Source organism: Astyanax mexicanus, chromosome 12, assembly GCF_023375975.1.
Source record: "Astyanax mexicanus isolate ESR-SI-001 chromosome 12, AstMex3_surface, whole genome shotgun sequence".
NCBI lineage: Eukaryota > Metazoa > Chordata > Actinopteri > Characiformes > Acestrorhamphidae > Astyanax > Astyanax mexicanus.
The window spans coordinates 29,387,683-29,412,341 of record NC_064419.1 but is presented as its reverse complement, the minus strand read 5'-3'; the positions used below and the strand labels follow the sequence as shown (position 1 = coordinate 29,412,341).

Genomic DNA, 24,659 nt, shown 5'->3' with positions numbered 1-24,659 from the left:
AGTTCATTATGTAAAAAAATAACAGCATTGATTTTTATTTCTGACCAGGAGCTTCCACTTCAAATGAGTTTTCACAGGGAAGAGTAGGAAGTGCTGAAAGTAGGTGACTAGCAGCAGCACAAGAGTATACAACAAGTTTAAGAAAAAGAAAAGTTGACCAAAATGCTGCCTACCAAAACCAAAGACTAAACCCAAACAAAAGAAAGAATCCATTCAAACTAGGGCTGCAACAACTAATCAATTAAACTGATTAAATTCCAAATAATTTAATAATTGATTATTTGGGCCTACGTTATTATACACACAGTGTACAATACACAAGTACAGTTGCTAACCCCCAATATGGGGCAGTAAGCCAGCCAAAGCCATGTCAGTAAAGCACCATGGCACGGCAGCACAACATCACTGCATGAGCACTTGAAGAGGAAGCATCATTTATTTATTGTCTCACTCACTATTCCTAGAGCCTGCTGGAGCAGTTAAAAAAGATGTCTCATTCTTAGTAAATTCATATCTCAATTATCACAAGCTTAATGTGCTAATTTGTATAAACCTTAAATGTGGCCGCTCAACCAGAAGCTCCAAAAAAATCTGTAGTTTAAGTAAAGCTGTAGTTAGCGACAAGTTCTATTTTTTGCTCCAAATCAATGTTAATAGAGCCTGCTAGATTAAAGTAGATGTGTCTCAGTTTTAGTAAATTCATATCTCACTCGCGTTTTGCTAGTTTTCTGTTTCATCTTAAATGGGACGGCAGCTACATTCAGAGTAAAAAAAAAATTATCCAAACATTTTTACAGGTCTTTTCTGACTCTGATGATGCATGGAAGTGTTTGAGAGTCACAGGAAAGTGTACATTTACACTACGTACAGTGTTTATGATTTAAAAAATAGTATATTAAAATGATTTTTTTTTTACATTTATTCTTATTACTTTTACTTTCCCTTTTATCTTGTAAGACCTTTAGAACAGTAATTATTACCTTAAAAACTGAATGTTCATAGTACACTTTCTCTCTCACCTCAGAAAATAACAGCCCAGCATTGGTGACTATGTTTTGAGGAAGATCTGCAGACCACAGCAAGCAGCTGTTCTCACTGATGGTATCTTGAATATGCTGGTAACAGACATGAACAACTTTTGTACAAAAACAGTCTGGTTTTTTAAATAAAATGCTGGAAATCAAATCCAGTTTTTTCTCCTTTGTCTCCAATAAAATAATCAATTAATCGAAAAAATAATTGACACATTATTCGATTATAAAAATAATTGTTTGTTGCAGCCCTAATTCAAACAATTCTCATGATTTGAAATATAGTTCTCTAACTTTGCCCCAAACATTGAACAGCAGCCATGTTTGTTGCTTCTTTGGCGTTGCACTGGAGCTATGAGGCTAATGTGACAAGTACAGCCTATTGTTATCATGCAAAATAGCCAAAACCATATTTTAAGCACAGCTAAAACACACATATTCATAGCTGTTAGAGATTACTGAACACCTCCACACAGTCTGAGGTGAGTATATGATGGTTTAGCCATGTAGTTTGCCAAATTCATAGTTTACATAATTTGCTAACTAGCTACATTAACCTTGTGCCTCCACTGCAAAGCTAAAGAACCCGGAAACACTACAAAAGCCAATAACCACAGCTTAAAGCTAAGCTACACTAAACTATGCTTATTGCCACTTTAGTGTTGCGTTGAATGTATGAGGCTAATGTGACAAATACAGCCTCTACTGTTAATATAATGTACAATCACATCACAGTCTCATAAAATGTTCACATGAATTAATCCAGAAAGGTTTTCCAAGGAAGGTAAGGGACGTAAGTGTGTGTTCAACTTTTGTTTCAACAAAGAGCTTTGTCTCTCTTTGTCTGAGACTACTGGCTCTATCTGAGACCCCAGCATGCTCAGCATAAAGAGGATGTCATGCAAAATGACTACCGTATTTTTCACACTATAAGGCGCATCGGATTATAAGGCGCATTTTAAGAGACACTATAAGGAACTTCTAAATCAGCAGGTCTCGGTGGTAAGAGGTAGCTAACTAAGTTTAGTAAAGCTAAACTAAGTAAACAAAACTGTAATAAAAATATATATATTTTAAAGTCAAGCACTGGATGTTAATCTACACAGAGTTCTTTCCTAAAAACTGTTTATTTGGGGGTGTAAAGCGCTTTTGATTATTTACAGTAAGCTTAGATTCCCAAATTTCTCCAGTACTAATGCTGGAGCACTAGCATTAGCGGCTAACCGTTAGCCCAGCAGTGCTAGCTGGGATTAGGAGCAGGCCACAGGCCGATAATACTCACCTCTGAATGGCAAAAGTGCTAGCATGGTTAGCGTATAACATTGCACTTTAGCGGAGTGGCTTTACTGCTCCTTGCAACCTGACTAATAAAATTCATACATAAAGCGCACTGGATTATAAGGCAAACTGGCAGTTTTGGGAGAAATTAAAGGATTTTAAATGCACCTTATAGTGCATTTCTATATTTTCCTGTTCCTGATTTCGATGCTATAACTGATTCAAACCATATAAAATTGTTAAGTAATTTCTAAAAGACAAGCTAAGTTAACTTCAGACACCAATATTTTCACATATTTCTCTTGTGTGGCCAGAAATTATTTTTACTAATAATTTATAGTGATGGGACGATACACTTTTTCATCTCTGATCCAATATAAAACTGATATAAAACTGCCGATACCGATACAAATACCGATACTTTTAGTTTATTATTAGTACTATGATTAAGGTTACATAATGAGGCTGAAACAGACCACACAGAGAAGAGAAGAGTATACAGTATAAGTGCATTTAATGTAAATGCATTCAAAAGTAATTTATTTGACACATTTTATATGCAAATACAAAATAGTTTCCTTTCAAATTAAATGTTTTATTACATATTCAAAAAAAGTTAAATATTAAATATGTTAAATATTACCTACACTGGTTGCGCAGGAGACTTTTATTTTGACAGGTAGCGTAGTGGATTAGCTGCAATGGCTAACGACTAACCAGCGATGCTAACTGTATTTTTCGAGCTGAATTAATCACTGTTTTTTAAAAACAGATTGATTTCTTAGTGCTGGTTAGAGTGGGTATGATATGTGGTTTGATATTCAATGTGGATTATGGCTGTAGTTCACTTTAGTTAGTTACTTATTACATTCACAATGCCGGAATTCATTTGTCGGGCCGATGCTAGCTAGGCTAACAGACTGCAGATGTTAATGGAGATGGCTAACGGCTAACTGGCGATGCTAACTGTATTTCTGACTAAATTAATCATTGTTTTTTAATAACAGATAGATGTGTTTGTGCTGGTTAGTGTTTGTAGATCCTGTGGTTTTATGGGATAAGTGGATTATGACTATAGTTCACTCCAGTGTGTAGTTAATACATTTACAACACCAGAATGCAGCTGCTGTCAGTTCAGTGCTAGCTAGGCTGACAGACTGCTCACCCCTTGGACGCTGACTTTACATGTACCGTTCTGCTGTTTGGCGTTTCCAAAGTGAAAACTCTCCTGATAATTTACTTTTTTGTAGACAAACAGCTAAACTTTACTCAGTCAGCAGCAGACTGAAGCTGCTGGGGGTTCAGCGTAAACTGTTAAACTGGAATCCGGATCAGTGATGCGTGTTGTGTTAACGGAAAATGGATCGGTAAGTGGATTCGTCGAATTACGTCAATATCGGCCCCGATACCGATATTGTATCGGATCGATTCCATCTCTAATAATTTATTTGGCAAAAATTACAGGCTAATGACTGCAGGTATGTTGTATAATAGTCTGAACCAGAGCCAGTCAAATTCCTGCATACTCTGCACACATTTAGCAAATAAAGTAATTCTGATTATAAGTGATGTGTGTATGGAGAAAAGTTTGGACTGTAAAGTGCAGAAGTATTAAGAACCAAAGAACCAGGGAAAACAGGAGGTATAGAAGATACAATTAAGAGACATTAAGTAGGTTGTTACTGTTGAAGAAATATTAAAAACAAATGACATTTTATATCTAGAACCAAAAAGCAAAGAGAGATACCAAATTAAAAGTTGATGGTACACATTTATTCGACTCCACATTGGCCCCTTTCACTCTGGTTTAATGTCAAAACCCCAATCAGGATACAGTACGGACTGCAATGAACAGCCAGTTTCATTACTGCAGTCATAGAAACCTCAACAAGTACCGGAGGTGGAAAGAGTTCTGAACAGTATATATGTTTTACAGAAGAATGTGCTCATATATGTCTAATCTAACTCATTAGCTTACATTCATAACATATAATTCAAAGATTCTAACTGAGAGCATAGAGTGGCTCCTCCTGGCTGTCTAAACCAGTGAGTGTAGAAAAGAGTGGACAGCGCAACATCCCTCAAAAATGAAGCCACCACAGGTCTAGCGTCTCTGCTGGCTGGTTGCAGTATAATGCGTAGCTCTACCTATTCTCTTGTGTTTTCATGATGAAGCAGCCTGTCTTTCTTAAACTGGCTTTCTATATCCAGTATATAATATAACAGTTAGCTTTCTCTGTGCTAATATTGGCACATTTTTCATCCAGTATTTACTCTGGTTGCAAATTTGACAATTTGATTTGTCTTTATTTTGTATATAATGAAATGAGCCGTGTTCACAACAAGTGAATTTTATATTGTTTCTATGTGTGAACACCAAAATTTTTAAATTAAAACCATGTGGATAACGAGCTGTTAATGGGCCGTCATGTACTGACACATGAAGTAAGAACCTGGTTCTACTTAAACTGAAGAGCTGACTTCTTCATTTATTAGCAACCAGAACTAGGATGATGTACTTAGCTAAAAGAGGCAGACTAACAAGCTAATTGGCTCCATTGTTAGTCTTTAATTTTTCTATATCCTCAGACAAAAACATTAAAAAATCTAACTTAAAAGAATGAATTACTGTTTTTATCAAATTGATTTCTTAATACAAGTATCAAACTATAAAACAAACCACACTATTTAAAAACATTATTATTATAAAAAAAACATAAATTACAAAAAAATAATTTTATTTATTTTAAAATATATATATTTCTTTATTTTATTATGGTAATTATGGATCTTAGATAGGACACAATTTATAACTCCAACAAGCACTGAGATTGATTGTAAACTGTCTCAAACAGTATACTGTAAATCTATCTCTGTATCTAGGTAACTGTATAAGCGACCAAATTTTGTACTTTAAGTCCAACAGGGTATAGTGAACACATTTCAAATTATTTAAAATACAGTGATTTATAATAATAGCATTATTATAAAAATAAGAACGCGTTAGAAAATCTTACTTAAAGGACTGGCTTACTGTTTTTCTGAAATTGATTAAGCATTAAAGCATTAAAAAGTCCTAACAAAAGTATCATACTGTAAAATGAACCACACTATTAAAAGATATATATAATAATAGTTTTTATAATTTTATTATGGGTACCATAGATCACAATTTATACTCCAACAAGCACTGTTATGTGATTCCTGGTGCAGTAACTTGAGAAGTTTGTCGTGGTTTGATTAAAATCTCCAGCCTAACTCAAGATGTCCTTACACTGTGTGAATATTTCATGATGAAAGGTAAGAAAGTTTTGTTTTAACCAACCTTGAAGAAGCAGGTTTTATAACATTTCTTTAAAACTGTCCACTTCTATAACAAACCCAATAAACGTAGGAGTGAATTCTCTGCTTCAGCCATGCCTGATTGGGTGTTTATGACATCGTCATTAGTGAAAGGTTGTTAGTGGTTTAGTGTTATGCAGTAATCTCTATGAAAAGCTGTGTTAGGTTTTTAGGGTTGTGGAATTATTAGCTTCATAAATGTGAAGAAACAAATGAATTTACATCGATACAAAACGTCCCACAGATGAAAGTAGCTCGTCCAAAGCTGCTCTTCATCTTGGGCTGAGGACAGAAATATCACTACTACAGGCCACACTAGTGCCACTACGGTCATGAACATGGGGTGCACAGTAACACTGAGGGGAGTTAACTCCCGTGTGGGAGGATGGGGGAGGGGGTTAGAAATGGGAACACGTTGGAGGAAAAATAACTGGCCAATACCTGCATGCTGTCCAAGTGATTCTGTATATGCAAAGAAAGACCAATAACACAGTGACAAGAGATGTAAGAAACCAACTCAAACTTTCACACTTACCAACAGTCTAGATCAGAACTGCTTTAAAAAAAAAAGCTGCAACTCAAATGAAAACCATGCAAAATCATTATCCAAGTGGGTTCAGATATAAAAAATTAAAATATATGATAAAAATAACATATGAGAATGGGTATATGCAGAATTAAATAAACTTGCTTTTCATGAATTTTATTCAAAATTATCAAAGTAATCTTAAAAACATCTTAAAAAATGCATCACTATGCAGAAAATACTATATTATATTATATATTATATTCAATATGCTTAATAACTTAATAACACTATATTGCCTAAAGTATTCACTCACTCATCCATTCAATAATAATCCATTCAATTCAATAATTGAATTTAGTTGTTCCAATCACTTTCATGACCACAGGTTTATAAATCCAAGAATCTAGACAGAAAGCCAGAAAGCTTCATGTAATATATTTCCTTGTCTAAACAGCTTCATCCAGGCCTTACATTACCAAACTAAACGAAGGCCACTGAATACTTTTGGCAATATAGTGTATATTTATTTTTTATCCAGTGTTGGTTACATGTCCCCTTGCCCTAAAACCACATCAGTCCTGTCAGGTAAAGATTACGTTTCCCTGCTGAAAACTAAACAGCTTGTCCAGCTCAAGCTTGCCAACTGGTTGACCAGCAAAACCAGTGTGACTAAGGTTCTTGAGAAGCATAGGACATTAGTACAACATACACTTAATAAAGCCTACCACTCAGCATGAGCCAGCATAACCAATATGAATAGTGTGATTACTATAGTGTGAATACTGTTATTTCAGCTATTCTCATTTTCTGCCAAAAAATGCCTTAAATGACAATATTTTTATTTAGAATTTGGGAGAAATGTTGTCTGTAGTTTATAGAATAAAACAACATTGTTCATTTTATTCAAACATTTGCTATGTATGACCAGTATGACCAAGCAGATCCACCTACTTTACATGACCGGTCTAAAAAATCTCATCCACTAGCATTTTGACCTGTTTGACTAAAAACTTTTTTTTGTCTATATTTTACATGTTAGGCTGACAAGATTGGCGTTGTCATTTTGGCAAAGGGACACATACCCAAGTATAAAAAAAATAAATGGTGTGTGGCTAGTTTCTTCACTATTTAAGCTTACCTTTCTGTTTAAACCCAAATACTACTCATGACAAACATGATGAAAATCAATATGAGTTATTATGTAAATGAAATGATTCTTAATGCACGTTTAATTACAGCTTTAACTACAGGCTAAGCTATTTTAACAGACTGAGGCACACATGCTTCTTTCTTACACACACACACACACACACACACACACACACACACCCACAGTTGCATACTCACCTCTAACAAATGCACGGCACCTTCATGTTCCTTCTTAGCCTCAACCTGAGCCTGCAGTAAAAAAAATAAAAGTATAGATGTAGACATATTTATCTTAAGTGTATTTAAATATCAGAACCCTACTGAGCTTCTGCTACAGGTTTCTACTTTAATAAATATATATATATATTAATAAATATTTCCATAATTTATTAATCTAGGACATTTACAACCATAAAACTGGTTTTGTCCAAGAGTTCTTTAGTAAAGTGACCTACAAAGCACCAATAAGGATTCCACAATAGCAAAAAACAACAAATAAAATCCGTAATCTATACTACACATGTACATATTATGTATTGTATAACTTGGTCAACAAGCTGGTCAACCAGCATCAACTTAAAAAGCATGCCAATCACCAGCAAGATCACTGCTTTAAATTAATGCATTTAGCTACTTTATGTTACACTTATTTTAAAAACCATTTCAGAAAGTCACCCCTTCACCATAAAGACAGTTACTCTAACAAAATATTTTTTTATTAGAAACAATAAATGGACAAGTGTTTTAATTATTTTGTCCATATATTGTAAAACCCTAATTGTTCTAAGACTGGAGCCTGGAGACTTTTAAATTCCTAATAGATTATGAGATGACCAGGTGTCTCACACTGTCTCATAAACTATACTGCCAGCTGAAATATTACACATTAAAAAAAAGTAAAAGCTGTGGCTGAACTAAACCAAACTCACACAGACACAGACACACAACTCACATATACACAAACACACATTTTATAAACTTCTGTTTTACTGATACATAGTGTAAAAGAAACAACTTAAGCATATTCCCCTTCCATGTTAACGTACCATATTTTTCAGACAATAAGGCACACTTAAAATCCTTAAATTTTCTGTGTGCCTTATAATCTAGTGCGCCTTATGTATGAATTTTTCCAGTCAGGTTGTAAAAAGCAGTAAAACCACGCTACTGAAGTACAGAGTTAAAGGGAGTTTCAGTGAAGGTTCTCCAGTGGTGAGGCTGGAGCAGTATTAGCATTAGCCGCTAACCACAGAAATCTGTGTAGCTTAATATCCAGTGCTCGTTTGACTTTTTAAAAAATGACCAGTTTTGTTTACTTAGGCGCCCCCTAGTGGGGAGACCTTCAGAACCCTTGTTCACTTCAAGTATGTGCCTTACAATCCGGTGCGCCTTATGTATGAAAATAGACCAGAAAATAGACGTTCCCTGATAGTGCGGCTTATAATCCTTATAGTCTGAAAAATACAGTAATTCCTGTTTCGATCTTAAACTCATGGGGACAGTTTGTACAGTCACTGTTAACATAAAAGTCATTAATACAGATAGACTGTATCAAAAATAAATAAAAAAACTAATACAAACAAAAAAAAAACAGACCCTGTCAAAATAAAAGTCAATAATACAGACAAAAAATAAACTCAACATAAAAGTGATTGATACAAATCTATCAGTTACTAATAATATACTTTCAAACTAACAGTTAAACTTTTTGAGCCCTAATATATCGATCTTCGGGCAAACCATCAACCATGCACCGCAAAGTTTTATTTAGGGTAAGTCAGTGTGTCTTTGCTATCGTAACAATGGGAAAAGTATGCCTTGCCTGGTTCCAAACATGCAAAAGGCATGTACTAATTCTCTCAATTGAACATGGATGTGTTTTGAGCGTAATTTGCAATTAACCAATGAAGCCACGTGTGCTCTGACTTTGACAGATTGCTATTTTAATGCCGCAGAACGTAAGTACTCACTGTCTTGACTCACACCCATTTTAGCTCAATAGCTGTGATTTGATGAGTTACACCGCTAGCAGTAAAAGTGAACAGCAGCTGCTGACAACAATATGGGTCCATACAAATAAAAGAACAGCTGCATAAACACAGCAGCTTTATTTCACCACAGACCAGATCAGATTAGATCAGACCACGAGTACCAAAAGAACACACTCTGATAACGAGTGTATTTATCAGACCTCAGCTTGCCCTGAAATTGCACATACATACACACAAACACACACTCACACACACACACAAAGAGAAACACTGATGGTCTGGCAGGGCAAGTAAATAGAGGCTGTTCGGTTTGTTTACTCATTATATACCTGGTGTCTGAGTGTGTGCTGTGTGTGTTAGGTTTCTTATTGCTTGCTTTTAGGCAGGTCTGTACGTGTGTATGTGAGTGTGTGTCTGTGTATGACAGACATGAGTGTATCTGTCTTCGTTCCTCAGTAATAGCTTCACTGCATTCCCTCAGTGAAGCAGAGAGAGAGAGAGAGTGAGTTCGGTGTTTCGGGGTGACTAACGTTCACACTCACCACACAAACTCTCCGCACACTCTGTCAGATTTCATCACCTGCTCCGCCGTTTCATTACAGAGCGATTTACTCTCCTTGCGACACTCTGGAGCTCTTCACCGCTCCTCCACTGCTCTCAAATCAGCTCAAATCTACACGGGCCATCACTGACATTCTGACACACCTGACATACAGCTCAAACACTGCTCTATTACAGCTCAATTACGGTAAAAAAAAACACTCTCGCTCAGGAGGAGGGGGTCTGTGGGGTCTGGGATATTAGTGAACAGAGCTGTGTATTGGGAAGAACCTGGAGATACGAGATGTGTCACAATATAGAGGTTATGATTCAATATATTGTGATATATTGCAATATTGTAAGCAAGGCAATAATTTGCTATTTTTAAAACAAATAAAAAAAACATCTTATGAACTAAATCTGAGTAAATGAAAAGCTTAGCATTTTATCCCATCAGAACACTGTAATATAAATACATCAAGACTAAGTAGTAATAACAGAATTGTTACTCAACAGTGAATTATTAGAAAATTACCCTATTAAGACCCTATGAAAGAACATTTCCATTCCATTTCCGCATCCCTAGCTTTGAACACATTTTAAATTCAATGTTTTTTCATTATTTAAAAATAATCGCCATTGTAGATTAATACTAAAGTCATCCAAACTATGAAGAAAAACATATGGAATTATTTACTACACAAAACCTAAACCAAATCAAACCTGAATAGGTTTTATATTTTTGTAGGGAGTTTCATTGTTGCACCTCTGACCTAGATGTCAGCTTTGCACCTATTGGCTGTTTTTTCTTAGTCAGCTTTATAAGATAGAGTCACCTGGAACAGCTTTCAGTTAACAGCTTTTCAAGAGTATATGAGATACAGTGAAAAGCACTGTTTGAGTATTTTTTATAATCCATATTATAGCAAGAACTACTCAACTAAGTAAAGAAAAAGAATGACTTTAAGAAATCAAAAAAGAATAAAAAAAATTCAAGAACTGAAAGTGTCCTTAAGTGTAGTCACAAAGACCATCAAAAAACGTTATGATGAAACTGGCTCTTATCAGGACAACCCGAGGAAAGAAAGACTAAGAGTTGGCTTGTGATCATCCATCTTCCTCTTGATTATTTTCCAGAGGTTTTCAATTCGGTAAAATCAAAGAAACTCATCATTTTAAGTGGTATCTTATTATTGCATCCCTACCCAAGTTCTGTTACTTATAAAGATACAGTTACAAACCTCTGTCCTCCAAATGCAAGCATAACATGAAGACAGCCAACACAACTGACTAGGCAGAGCTGAGGGATCAGAAACAAAATGGTTCTTTGGTTCTCCTGGCAGTTTGTGTGTTTATTTGAAAAGCTGGACACCTAATGGTCTACTCACACAGTGTACTCTGAGTGAGGAGTGTTTTTTAGTCAGAAACAATGACTCCTGGGAGTAATTCTGATGCCTGGGAACCGTCAGTGTGCGTATGACTGTATGAAGGTGGTGCTTGTTCTGAATCTCAATGAAGCCTGGCTGGTAGAGCAGGCAGAACGAACCCTGCCAGAAGAAAGGGTATGACCTCCAACCGCCGGCAAACCAGACTATTAAATAAATAAATGAATAAATAAACAAACAAACAAACAAACAAACAAACACAGCTCTCCACACTCAGGTTCTTCTGGCTTTAAAATGTAAAGGCTTGGGCTGCAAACGTATGTGGATTTCTGTAGATGTTTAGTCTATGGATTGTTAGTTCATCAGTCGACCAATCAAGCCAAATTATTTTACCTCAGTCCATGTTCTTGCTAATAGTACAACCAATCAACAGAAGATGTGTATAGCCACATACACTTTCTTCCATACACTAAAATAATATGTCTAAATAAAAGTAGATGTACCTCAAAGCAATGCTGCAGCTGATGCTGAGGAAGGCACAGATTTCTGCAGGCACTGAAAGCTGTCTTTTTAGCAGGAGCCTTCAAACACAACTGCGAAATGTAACCTTCGTTTTTGAGAGTCTAAAGGACTGTAAAGCTGGTGGAGCTTGTTGGGAAGCTAGTATGCCCTTCAAGGTCTTTAATCACCCATCCACTGAAGAGGTGCTTTCAAATTGAAATATTTTGACATATTTGGTCAGTTTGTTCTTGTTGAATTTTTTCACGTCCTGTTAAAACTAAAACACACTGACCTGAAAGTTACATGTGTTGAATTGCATGGATTCAACAATTCTAGCCAGACACTGCTGGATACTGTGCTGTCCACTGTGGGTGGTAATGTCTCATGATGTCTGTATGCTTGCACCACTTGCTTGCATCACTTGAAAATGGAATGGCTCCCACACTCAATAACTTTTGTTGCCTTGACATAAGTCGTTATACAAGATAACACCTCACAACCTATAGAGATGTGGGCATTTCCAGGCTGTGCCTTAAGTTAATGCTTCATGATGAAAAAATTAGCTTCTTTAAGTTGCATCCATTGCTAACACAGATGTTCAAATAACTCAAATCTCATCTTGTGGAGAAATATTGTCAATAAAATTAATATAAACTTGCAGGTCTCATTCCATGTTTGTTTCATTCATTTTAAAATGTCTAGTTGTGGTTTCTAGTATGAATTACTGCTATGTGTGCCGTTTTTTGTTTTTTTGTGATGTTTCTGTATAAGCCTGCTTTATTTCACTGAATAAGTGGTCTCTAAAGAAAGACAGGATTTCGACTCTTGCTCATGAATATTCATATATGTAAACATATTGTGTCTGATTGGCTAACAGCACTGCAGTAAAGAATGCTACCTGCGTCTGTGAGAAATGTTATCAATGCCGTGGCAAGAATAAAAAAAAGTAAATGTACCACACTAATTAAAGGGTTTTTTCATGCAACCATACAGCCAAGCATACATCTTGTCCACAGGAAACTAGGGATGCACTTCAGATTTCACGACTTCACATGTGTCATAGGAGGCATATGTTAGTCTTTACCCTCCTGGTGTTGGAGCATTGCTACTGATAGTGGGAAGGGATTAAGCTAAGTGGGAGGGTTTCATGGCATAGCTAAATCTGGGAGAAAGGCAGGATAAAAGAAGGAAAAAGAAAACCAATAAATAAGTGAAAAGACTGAATAATTTATACAGAACAATATTGTGCTTTGATGGTATGTCTGCTGGGATGTTTGAAATGTTATCTGTTCAGCTAATCATTTTTAAATAGAAGAATTGTTTTCAAAATGTATTTTTCTTTGAAAAAAGTCTTTTTTTGGACTATTTTATTTGAATGTAAGAAAACAGTGTTTTTTTTGTTTGTTTGTTTGTTTGTTTTAATTTTTTCCCATTTTCTCCCCAGTTTACATAGCCAATTACCCAACCCGCTCATTAGGACTCCCCCTATCGCTAGTGATGCCGGAACACACCAGGAGGGTGAAGACTAGCACATGCTTCCTCCGATACACGTGAAGTCAGCCACCACTTTTTTTCGAGCTGCTGCTGATGAAGCATTGCCGAACAGCCAGCACGCTTAGAGGAAAGTGCAGCGACTCGGTTCTGATACATCAGCTCACAGATGCCTTGTGCTGTGGACATCACTCTAGGAAAGATGTGGGGAGAGAGCGCCACCTACCCATCCAGAGGGAGCAGGGCCAATTGTGCTCCCTCTGAGTGCCAGCAGCTTGATGGCAAAGCTGCATGAGCAGGGGTTCGAACCTGCGACCTCCCACTCATAGTGGCTTTAGACCGCTGGACCACTCAGCGTCCCAAGGAAACAGTGTTTAAAAAGGACTTGCAGTGCAGATGTCCGGATAGTAAATGGAGTGGCGCGCCTGTGAGTAGTGACCACAGCACACATGGTGCGTGTAAACAGCATGAAGCAGCAGAGAAAGTATTTGCTCATAGCTGTGGTAATTAGTGTTATCTGGCTAATATATCAGATTAAACTGCACCTTATCAGCAGTTTAACTCAAATAAAAAGAAGTATATTTGATAGCTGGATCAGATCGAGTTTGGATCACATTCTCACCACAAGTGAACCGCTACAGAGTTTGTTTGGGACCGAACCAAGAACTGCACCCGAGCACGATTAATGTTTTCACATTTGCTCAATCTAACCACACTAAGGATCAGTGTTGGGCACGTTACTTTGAAAAAGTAATTAGTTATAGTTACTCGTTACTTCTCCAAAAAAGTAACTGAGTTACTAACGGAGTTACTCCACTATAAAAGTAATTAGTTACCAGTAAAAGTAACTATCGCGTTACTTTTTATTATTCGCCCGTCAAAAAAAGGAAATCAATTATGCATTTACTATTATTATTAGAAAAATAACAAAAAATTACAAACGAAAATAAACCCAAAATGTTGACAAAAATATAATCTAACGAATTTCAAAAAAATAAAACGAAATTCTCCACACAACCAAAGAAAATTACTAAAACTTGTAATACTGAAAAAAGCGGAAAAACGCGTCTGGGGATGAAATTTAACAAACCAAGCCACACTCAAAAGAAATATGTATATATAAAACAAAATAATGGACAAAAACAACAATTTAATGCCCGTTAAAATGGTATTAATATAACAGCTTCACCAAAAGAGAATAGAGCTTAGATCGTGCCCAAAAAATCCGACCCCAGCCGGAGCCCGTGCACATTCTGCCCAAGCCCGAACCATAAACTGTCATTATGAGCCTGACCCGATCCGCCCCATAAACTGTCTGTTTTCGGGCTGATTGAATGAGCGAAATATAATCAGAATTATGTTAATTAACACTGTAACATAGAAGCATAGAACTATTATTTAATTTAAATGATTTTTAAGAACAGCTACACACAATGCTGCAAGTCAAACGCGGAGGCGTTCACGTGCGCCCAGAGCTACGTGATTACAGTTTTCATTTTTATTATAGTTTAATTTTATTTTGTTTTTATTTTTTTTGTTCATTTTAGGGTGGGCTTGCTAGCGCGAGCGCTTTACACAAGAACTAACGGACCACGAGTGCCGCGCGCTCGGCACAACAACTCCCGCTGTACAACTCCGCTGTACAACAGCGCTTATAAATAAATTAAACACAAAAATGAGGGTATTCTATCAGTAATTTCAGTTCGTTTTAGTTAGTTTTATAAACACAAAATACAGTTCGAGATAGTTATGTTTTTCCTTTTAATTACCGTTTTTATTAGATTCAGTTAACACAAATGTTTTTCACTTTCAATTTTCGCTATTTCGTTCGCTTTAGTGAACAATAATAATTGGTTACTTAGCAACATTGTGATTATCACACCAGAGCTTTATATAAAATAAAAATAGGAGCCTGATTTCGGGTCGGTCCTCAGGTCAGGTGGGATTCGGGCAGAGAATCTAAGCTCTAAAATAGAAAGCAGCAGCACCACAAAAACCGGAGCAGCTAAAAAGAGCTTAACGTCCTTAATTCGGAAATTGGGTTGTCCACGGCAATCACTGAATTGATTAGAGCACGCAAATCGTCACAATTGTGCCTCACTTCACCACGCCAAACCACAGGCACAGCGGCCAGAAGCTCAAGTTCACCGGACAGAGGAGGGGTTAACCAGGGCAAAGCGAAATAAAAAAAAAAAGTTCATAGAGCTGCTAAAGTAACGTGCAGTAACGGGATGTCGGAAATGGTAACGGCGTTATAGTTACAGTCATAGTAATTAGTTAGATTACTCGTTACTGAAAAAAAGTAACGGCGTTAGTAACGCCGTTAGTTTTAACGCCGTTACTCCCAACACTGCTAAGGATACAAACAAACCAGAGTCCGTTTTAATCCGGCCAAATAGTGCTCTTGTGAAAACGCCCTTAGACTACACTAGCATTTTGAATGGAGAACTTAATTGAAAAGAAAACAAAATAGTTTATGACTAGGATGAATCCATGTCTGGTAAACCGACCCTTAGGCTATTTAATTTATGCAATGGTGACCAAAAAGTGCAAAATTAATGAAACCCTGCTAAAAATTGTCTTCAGTGTTCGATATTCAGCCTTCCACCAAATGTTTAACTTCATTCAATTTCAGTTTCAGCCATTGTTTTTAATTTCAGTGAACCCCTACTTGAAATGTTTAGGTAGATGTCATCAGAGCAGGTCAGGTCACAAAGCTGCTTGACCTCTGACCTGAAAACAAGCTTAGCTGGACTGTCTTCTTACACCTCAGCCCTTAATCTGACCTTTGACCACTCACCTTCTGCAGAAGGTCGATCTCCTGCTGCTTGGCACTGAGGACGGCCAGGGCCTGCTCATGCTCCAACTCTAACTGCTGCCTCCTCTCCGCAGCCTCTCGCATATGCTGCAGCACAGAGAGAGAGAGAGAGAGAGAGAGAGAGAGAGAAACAATTTAAAAATGTACAGTTACCAGTCAAAAGTTTGGGTACACCTTCATTGTTTATTTTTTCCTACCATGTAAATCAGTACTGAAGACATCCAGACTATGATGAAAAACATAAGAAATCATGTAGTAACTTAAAAGTGTTAAACAAATCAAAATACTCATTTACCAAAATAAGCATTTAGGTGCTCTTATCTGGTGGGCTGTTAATTGCAGTTTCTGGAGCTGGTAACTTAGATGAACTTACCCTGTGCAACAGAGGTAACTCTTGCTCTTCCTTTTCTGATGAGAGCCAGTTTCATCATAACATTTCTGATGGTATTTAGAACTGCACATGAGGATCATTTCAAAATTATTGACATTTATCGGATTCACTGACGTTTGTTTCTTTAAATAATTTTTTTCTTTACGTAGTGGAGTAGAACATTACTCAAATAGGCGTATTCATTGTATACCAACTCTACCTCTTCACAACACAACTGATGCTCTCAAACACATTAAGAGGACAAGAAATTCAAGTAATTAACTCTTGGCAAGTTCAGCACACACACTAAGAAAAATAAGTACAGATTTGTACCTAAAAGAGTACAAAGCTTGTCGCTGGGGCTGTACCTTATATTGAGGTACAAAAAAGTACCTTTCAGTGAAAGTCCTTTTTTGTACCCATGTTTTTTATGCCAGTATAGATTATAAAGATTATAAACATTATCATCAACTAAATATGTGTCAAGAATTTCATGATGCAAAATTGTCTGGCTTTCAAATAAAAAAATGTGCAAATAAAATATATATTGTTTATTAGTACAGTGATACAGAATACTGATTGTATCTTTTGTCTTTTAAAATGGTACAAATTCGTACTTATTAGGTACTGTTAGGAATGACTTTGTACTTCAGAGGGAACAAATCTGACCCTGTAAAGACCAATATTGTACCTTTGAGGGTACAATTATGAAGAGTGTACCTTTGAGTACAAAAAAGTACTCGTTTCGTACCTCTGTTTTTTAGAGTGCAGCTGTAAACTGAAAGCCATTCCATGTGACTCTACCATATAAAGCTGACTGAGAAAATCCAGCCAAGATGTGTAAAAATGTCATCTAAGCAAGAGGTGCCTATTTTGAAAAATCCAAAATATAAAACACATTCTAGTTTGTTTAACACTTTTTTGTTTACTAAATAATTTCATATGTTTTTCTTCATAGTTCAGATAACTTCAGTTTTACCGCATTTTTCGAACTTAAACTCTTCTAATTTACCCCAAAAATGATCAGTGTGCCTTATAATCCGGAACGCATTATGTATGTGTACCGCGTTAAATCAAGCTACGTGGGACGAATCGCTATCTAATGTCCCCCTGGCTTACCGGAAGACTCAGGGTTCCTCAGTGTAGTGCTGTCAGCGGCATTAGGCGCTAACTAAGGCTAGCGCTAATGGATAGCTGCTAATGCTAATGCTGCTGCACCCAGCCTTAGTGAAAATCTGGAAATCTAAGCTTACTGTAAATAAACAGAAGTGCTTTACTCATGCAAATAAACAGTTTTCAGGAGAGATATCTGTGTAGATTAACATTCAGCGATCGTTTGACTTCCTTTAAGAATTACGATTTTATTTACTTAACTTAGCTTAGCTTTACCCTAGCTTTACCTTAGCTTTTTGCTACCCAGCAGCAAGACCTGCTGAATAAGAAGGGAAACATGGCAACACCTCTGTTCATTACTAGTGTCAAATAATGCACCTTATAATCCAGTGCACCTTATATATGAAAATAGACCAGAAAATAGATGTTCGTTGATACTGTGAAAATAAAAAAATAAATATATTAAAAATACGTTGCAGAATTTTTTTTTTAATAATGAAAAACCACTAAATTTAAGGTGTGTCCAAACTTTAGACTGGTACTATACTCTGTTCTAATATTTAACACTCCTGAAAGAGACAAACAGACCTATAGAGATGTCAGGACAACAACAAGAAACGATGATGTTCAGAGCAGAAATGAGGCGAGGCAGTTAAACGTGGTGACACAGAGAGTAGACAGACAGTGACTCAGTGACTCAGTGATGATCAAACCATTCTAAAGCCTTTAACCCACTCAGCAGAGCATCACTAGCTTCCCGGAGGCCAGCAGATTCTCCTCCACACGGCTGGAGATACGCTTTCATCATCCTCTCTGCATCTGTTACCTAAACCTGTTCCCTTCCTACTTGGGGGTAGCCAGGATTGCGGTCCAGGGACACGGTCTGATTACAGGTTGAGAGGGCTATTAACTCCCAGAGGCATCACTCTTTAATGAGGTGACAATTACTATAATCAAGATGTCTATTATTACTAAGCAATATTCATTTTAGAAACTGTGTGAGTCAATGTAAATCAGAAATCATATCACATGCTTTCATATAATGCAGGCTTGTGGTGAATGGAGAGCACTGCCCAAGAAGGCTCAAAGCACAGCTGAGCAGAGACTGGGAGTTAAAAGAACTAAGGCTAGCTGCTTCTTAAAGCCTAGGTTGCTGCCGAGGTGGGCTACATTTTTAGAAGGCTGTTCCAAAGTGAAGAACCATTTACATACAGCTGAAAAATTAGGCCAGGATTCGGCACAATTTTGAGGCAACTAATGTATCTTTTTAGGCCCTCAGTTACCCATAGTTACAATATATGCAATGAGAATAGGAAAAGAACAGCACCATCAAAATGATGTTTTAAAATGCTATTATTTTTTATAAGCTGCCAGCGCTCAGAGGGAGCAAAAGTTGGCCTTGCTCTCTCCGGGTGGGTAGATGGCGCTCTCTCCCCACATCACTCCTAGGGTGATGTCCACAGCACAGGGCGTCTGTGAGCTGATGTACCAGAAAAGAGTCACTGCGCTTTGCTCCAAGTGTGCTGGCTGCTCGGCAATGCTGCATCAGCAGCAGCTTGAAAAGAAGCGGTGGCTGACTTCACATGTATGGGAGGAAGCATGTGTTAGTCTTCACCCTGCTGGTGTGCTGGGGCATCAATAGTGATAGGGGGAGTCCTAATGAGTAGGTTGGGTAATTGGCCGTGTACAAAAAAAAAAAAAAATATTAGAAGCTATATTTCATTAATATAATTCATGTTTATGAAAAGCACACAAGTTTCACATCGCAATTGCAAGAGGCGATTTCTGGTGAACTTCCACCATGAAACTTCGTTAGACAGTTTCAAATGTGTGACCAATAGGCTATGAGAAGTAGTCTTCATAGGACAGTGCAATCGAGGACTCGCCCTACCTCGACTGCTGCCTAATCTTTAGAACACAGCTACTTTCTGTATTGTTCTTATATATACAGGCACCATTCCTCAGTCCTGACACTTGCTTTTGCCTCTCCAAAACATGGCTTAGCAACCAGTGCTACTTTTACAAAACCACAATTTTTAATAATTATTGGACACTGAACATTTTACCATCCCAGCACTCACACCACAAAAGCACAACAAGGACCCTATCTTACAATGTGTGCAAAGTGCATTGCAATGCTCTTTGTTATCTTACACCCCGCCAACAGTCTATTTTCATGCATTGTGCCAGCGTCGTTTAAATAGCGATGAAGCTTGTGAATATATCTACACTAATGGGTGTGGTAGCCTGGAAGTGAGGTGTGTTCAGGTAAATTGCTGGTGTGTTACTATCTTGGCAATAGAAAACACAGGTTCACAAAGCTGACAAATGTGCTGAGACCTGCTGATAAAAATGGTTGGATATATTTTTTTAACATTTTTGATAATGTTGGATCACTTGCGAGCAGGAAAGCTTTATTCATTCATTTATATGTATCTGGCCACCGATAAAGACGTGTGCAGGTTATCCTCTGTGAGACAACGGAGATGAGATGTGGACCAGAATGCACTCTGTTATCTGCTTTTGGAAAGCAGTGTGAGTTTGCCGCTCTGGTTAAAAACTGGAGCAGGCGGAAAGCAAACAAAGGGAAGCACTTTGAGTTGACTTTAAGGCGACGGCAGCCATAAAGACACGGAGATAATAAAATGTAAGCAGCCATGTCAGAAGCTAGCAGTGTGTTTTTATGCTTTTATTTTATTTATTTATTTGCCCCCCCAAGTAAGACAGATAAGCTTAGCAAAGTTGAACCAGAAACGGGGTATAAAGGAGGATCTCTGAGCTAGTTGAATGTTTTCTCTCCGTGATAGGTGATGGCTGGTGAGATTGAGAGGTGAAATATTTTTATTTTATCGAAATACAGCTACTCTCAAATCCAGAACTAAGTAACTAACATTTGAAACACGTTACACAGGTCAGAAAATGTGCATTAAAAAAAAATGGTTCTAAGCAGACAAACTGGACTCCAAACACACAGCAGTGTTGAAGGACAATACTTCAGCACGTTAAAGACATTTTTATATTAAATTAAAACCAAAACAGTACCACAACATTTATGACACCCTACGACCATAAGCAATGCATTGTTTAATTCATTGTCTAGAGTATCTTGCCTTTAGGGAATCATATACTGCCACCTAGTGGTCATTTTGTGTAACCGGAAGTACCGTATTTTAGAGAGTATAAGGCACACTATCAATGAATGTCTATTTTCTGGTCTATTTTCATACACAAGTCGCACCAGATTATAAGGCGCATTTTAAAAACTGTTTATTTGATTAAGTAAAGCACTTCTGCTTATTTACAGTAAGCTTATATTTCTAATATTTCCAACAGTGCGGTTAGCAAAAGAGCTAGCCATGGCACTAGTAAATGCCAACCAACAATGCTATACTGAGAATCTCTGAGTGTTCTGGTAACCCAGGGTGTTATCAGCTAGCGGTTCATGCCGTGTAGTTTGTTTTAATACGGTAAACACACAGAATACAGTCCAATATACTAGCCTCTGAATAGAGAAAGGGCTACAGCTAGCGCTGCAGTTAGCGGCTAATGCTAATACTGCCCCAGCCTCAGTGCTGGAGAAAAACTTCACTGAAACTTTACTTCTCATTACAACCTGACTGGTTAAATTCATACATAAGGTGCGCCGGATTATATTGTAATGATTCTGAAAAGATTTAATCCAAATAATTTAGAAATACACTGAATTTCTACGTTCGCCTAGCTTTGAAATGTGATTAACTACGTCATGCTAGCTTCAATGTGGATCTGTTGTTTCTAGCTTTAGCATATTCACTCACTGAAATGTATAGTGCTAGCTATCATGCTATTTCTGTATCACACATGATGTAAAATTCATGTATTGTTTTATTTCTTTAATTTCTATAGTTTATATAACAAGGAATAACTCTTATTTGGTATCATTCAAACAAAAAAAAAACTTTCATAGCACCTTTTTTCTAAAAGTGTTTGCTGAATTATGCCATACAATGGCACGTCCAATCTGCAAAGGGCCGGAGTGGCTGCAGGGTTTTTTTCCTAACAACCAGCAGCACACCTGATTCCACTTGTTTAATCAACTGGCCAGCCTCCAAACAACTGATGACATGTGCTTCTGCTTGGCTGGAATGAAAAGCTGCAGCCACACCGGCTCTTTGCAGATAAGATTAAATACGCCTGCTATAGAAGAACCACATTTGGTCCATTAACAACCGTGTTTGTGATAGAAAGGTGTGATCCTGTCCGTGTAAAGAGCCCTTTAAAGGTCTAAAACTGGATCTTTAGCAGTTTAAAGGCTAATCACACTCACACACTGGAACCAAAAATGGATCCTGCAAGGTGGAAATCGCTCAAAAAAGCTCTCAAACTAATGGAAACAGTACTGTCCTGTTAGGGTTTGCTACTTTAGAGAAACCACCAGCATTTGCAATCGTTGGTGGAAGGATATCAGAGATATCAGCAGTGTATTGCGTTTAGGGTTGGAAAACAATATCAATATTGCTATTTAATTGCAATTAATTATCGTTACATGGCATCAAATATCAATATTTTTAAACTCCCAAAGACTTGCCCCCCAATTAGACTAAAGTTACTGCTTCTTTACTCCAAATTCTGTGAAACTGTAGTAACTGCAAAAACTGCAATGCAGTATTTTATTCTTTTCAGTAACACAGATGTCGTAAAGTATTGTAGAGAATTGTCTTGCGATATACATGTGTATTGCAGATTCACACTGTTGTGATATCATGTTTTTTATTATGGGCAACGTATCATGATAATATCGTAATGTTAATCGTAATGTTAGATGCCCTGATTTTCACCCCTACATGTGTTGCTGTTGCCAAGCTCAAAAAAACATTTCCATGGCCTGCCATAGGAACAGTGTTGTTATCCACTGTGCTATTCCAAGAACTTATTTTGCCCCTCCCATTGGCACATGCTGGCACCATTAAAGCACAAAAGGTGTGCTTTATATGACCAAAAAAACATAATTTATATAGTCCAATAGCAAAGTTTAATTTTAAGTTGACTTTAGAGCAGATTCTGGAAGGGAAAAAAGTGTCATGCTGTATTATAAAGAGTGCACAATCACCTCACATTCAAACATCAAAGTCTGGAAATCACTTATCATATTAAGAGCAGTTAGTGTCAATTATTTTGCACCGCTCAGTTTAAAAGGTGCATTATTCAACACATAAAAACACTGTTCAGATGACCTAATTTGACATGCAGTGTAATTATATTATATTGCACATTAGCATGCAAGCAAACGAGCAAAGATCAGCACATCAGTCGTTGCCCATCAACCTTTGCCAGGCAGAGTGATCTCACAGGTACATCATCTTTACACCCACAGCACTCCTCTGGCCATTAATTGCCACAGTGAATTCACGTCAGGTGTATTAGCAGCGTAAATTACGGCCATAATGGATGAGCCCCTACATGACTAGCAGTGGTGTGTAATTGTGAATGTACTGAAAGTTACAGCAACATAATTACTATGTTTTAATTTGTTTAAAAAAATGTACATTTATTTATTCAACAAATCAACTTCTTCACGTGAGCCAGCATTCACCCCATTCATAAGATAACACCTCACTACTCACTAAAGCTGTGTTTGTTCCCAAGCTTTTCCCTGACGATGTCAGCCTGCCTGCTCTGGACTCTGAAATTGTCACTCAAAACTCCACTTCCCAGCATACACCCACACCCAACCACCCTCACTCCACTGATCACGTGATGCTTCAGCGTTCCTGCTCTCAAAGCTACTGATTGTTTCCACCTGTTCTCCACAGTGTATGTATATATATATATATATATATATATATATATATATATATATATATATATATATATCAGTTACTCAGTTTGACTTACTTATTGCTGAGTACTGAATCTAGTTTTCCTAACTGTTCTACCACGCGTTTCATTGTTTGCCTTTTTGTTACCAACCTGTTTTGTATTACCATTTCTTGTCGTTTGACTTGCCCACTCTATTGATTACCTTGTTGCCGACCTCATTTTTATATTTTGGACTTCCCTTTGACTTGCCTTCTCCCATGTGATCGCTTGATTTACAGTGTATGACCCAGGATTGCCTAAATTCTTTCTCTGGTATGTTGTTTATATTTGCTGCATTTCTGTTACTGACCCTGCCTGCCCCTCACTACTTTTGTAAGCCTAGTCCCTTTATCAGTAAACTTTGTGATTCGTATCTTAGCGGAAATGTTGAAATATGCCTATTACAGTCTTTGTTATAAATTATTCTGCGTATTCACATATTTTATGTGACACAAGATCAGAATAGAATATACATAACATAAATGTAGTGGACTGGGTGCAAACAAACAAACTGTATAATAAGTCTTTTTTATTCTTTACAATAGTGAAGTTATATATTAGTCTTTGCATTGAAATAACACATCCTATAAATAAAACCAATGTAACACACAAAAAAGAAGCATAAGTGTCATTTGTTTCAGTGAATAGAGAGCCGAGTGGTGAAGCAAGAGGAGAGAGGGAGAGAGAGTGTGTGACTCACCTTCAGCACCTGCTCTAGGTTCTCCAGTTTGCCTTGGAGCTGAGTCCTCTCCCACAGAGCACAATCTCTCTCCACAGTCACTGCACACAGAGCGGCCCGCAATCGCTCATACTCACTCTGCACCTGAGTAAAAGAGAGAGAGAGAGAGAGAGAGAGAGAAGTTAATACTGTATTTAGTGCAGGCCGTCTCTCGTCCGAGCAGCAGTCAGCGTTTCCTCAGAAGCTATGGGAGAGTTTTGAAGATTAGACGTCTTCTGAGACTCCTGAGTAAATCAGACCAGACGTCTGTCCCTCAGCACAGTGTTCCACAGTTCACTAACATCACTGAGGTGATTCTGAAACACACACACACACACACTTCTCTTTAAAGAGGTTCAGAGGGCCAACTGCGACCTCATCAGAAAGATGATGGGAGATGAAAGTTGAATTACTGGGAAGAATAGAGCTTCATTCTGAGCGTTTAAGGCAGTTCAGACTTGTGAACTGTGTGTGTGTGTGTGTGTGTGTGCCTACACCCCACGAGCACAGGAGGGTAGAGTCGGTAGATGCTGCGGTTTCACCATCTGGTCGCCGATGAGACAGG

The 24,659-nt window shown here is 37.4% G+C and overlaps 1 protein-coding gene across 13 annotated transcripts in view; it reads right to left on the bottom strand.

Annotated features, from left to right (window-relative positions):
• rimbp2b (RIMS binding protein 2b) overlaps nucleotides 1-24,659 on the bottom strand; it is a 155,069-nt gene that overhangs the window by 60,245 nt on the left and 70,165 nt on the right. For 10 of the 13 annotated variants that reach the window (XM_049485753.1, XM_049485755.1, XM_049485756.1 and 7 more), the window contains exons 1-4: nucleotides 24,077-24,161; nucleotides 16,038-16,142; nucleotides 7,528-7,578; nucleotides 6,093-6,113 (exon numbers count right to left, since the gene is read on the bottom strand). In XM_049485753.1, coding sequence (XP_049341710.1) covers nucleotides 6,093-6,113; nucleotides 7,528-7,578; nucleotides 16,038-16,139 — 174 coding nt within the window. In that variant the 5' untranslated portion in view covers nucleotides 16,140-16,142; nucleotides 24,077-24,161. Of the gene's footprint in view, nucleotides 1-6,092; nucleotides 6,114-7,527; nucleotides 7,579-16,037; nucleotides 16,143-24,076; nucleotides 24,200-24,659 lie in introns of those variants that run through there. The other 3 variants (XM_049485754.1, XM_049485766.1, XM_049485760.1) reach the window with 2 other exon arrangements.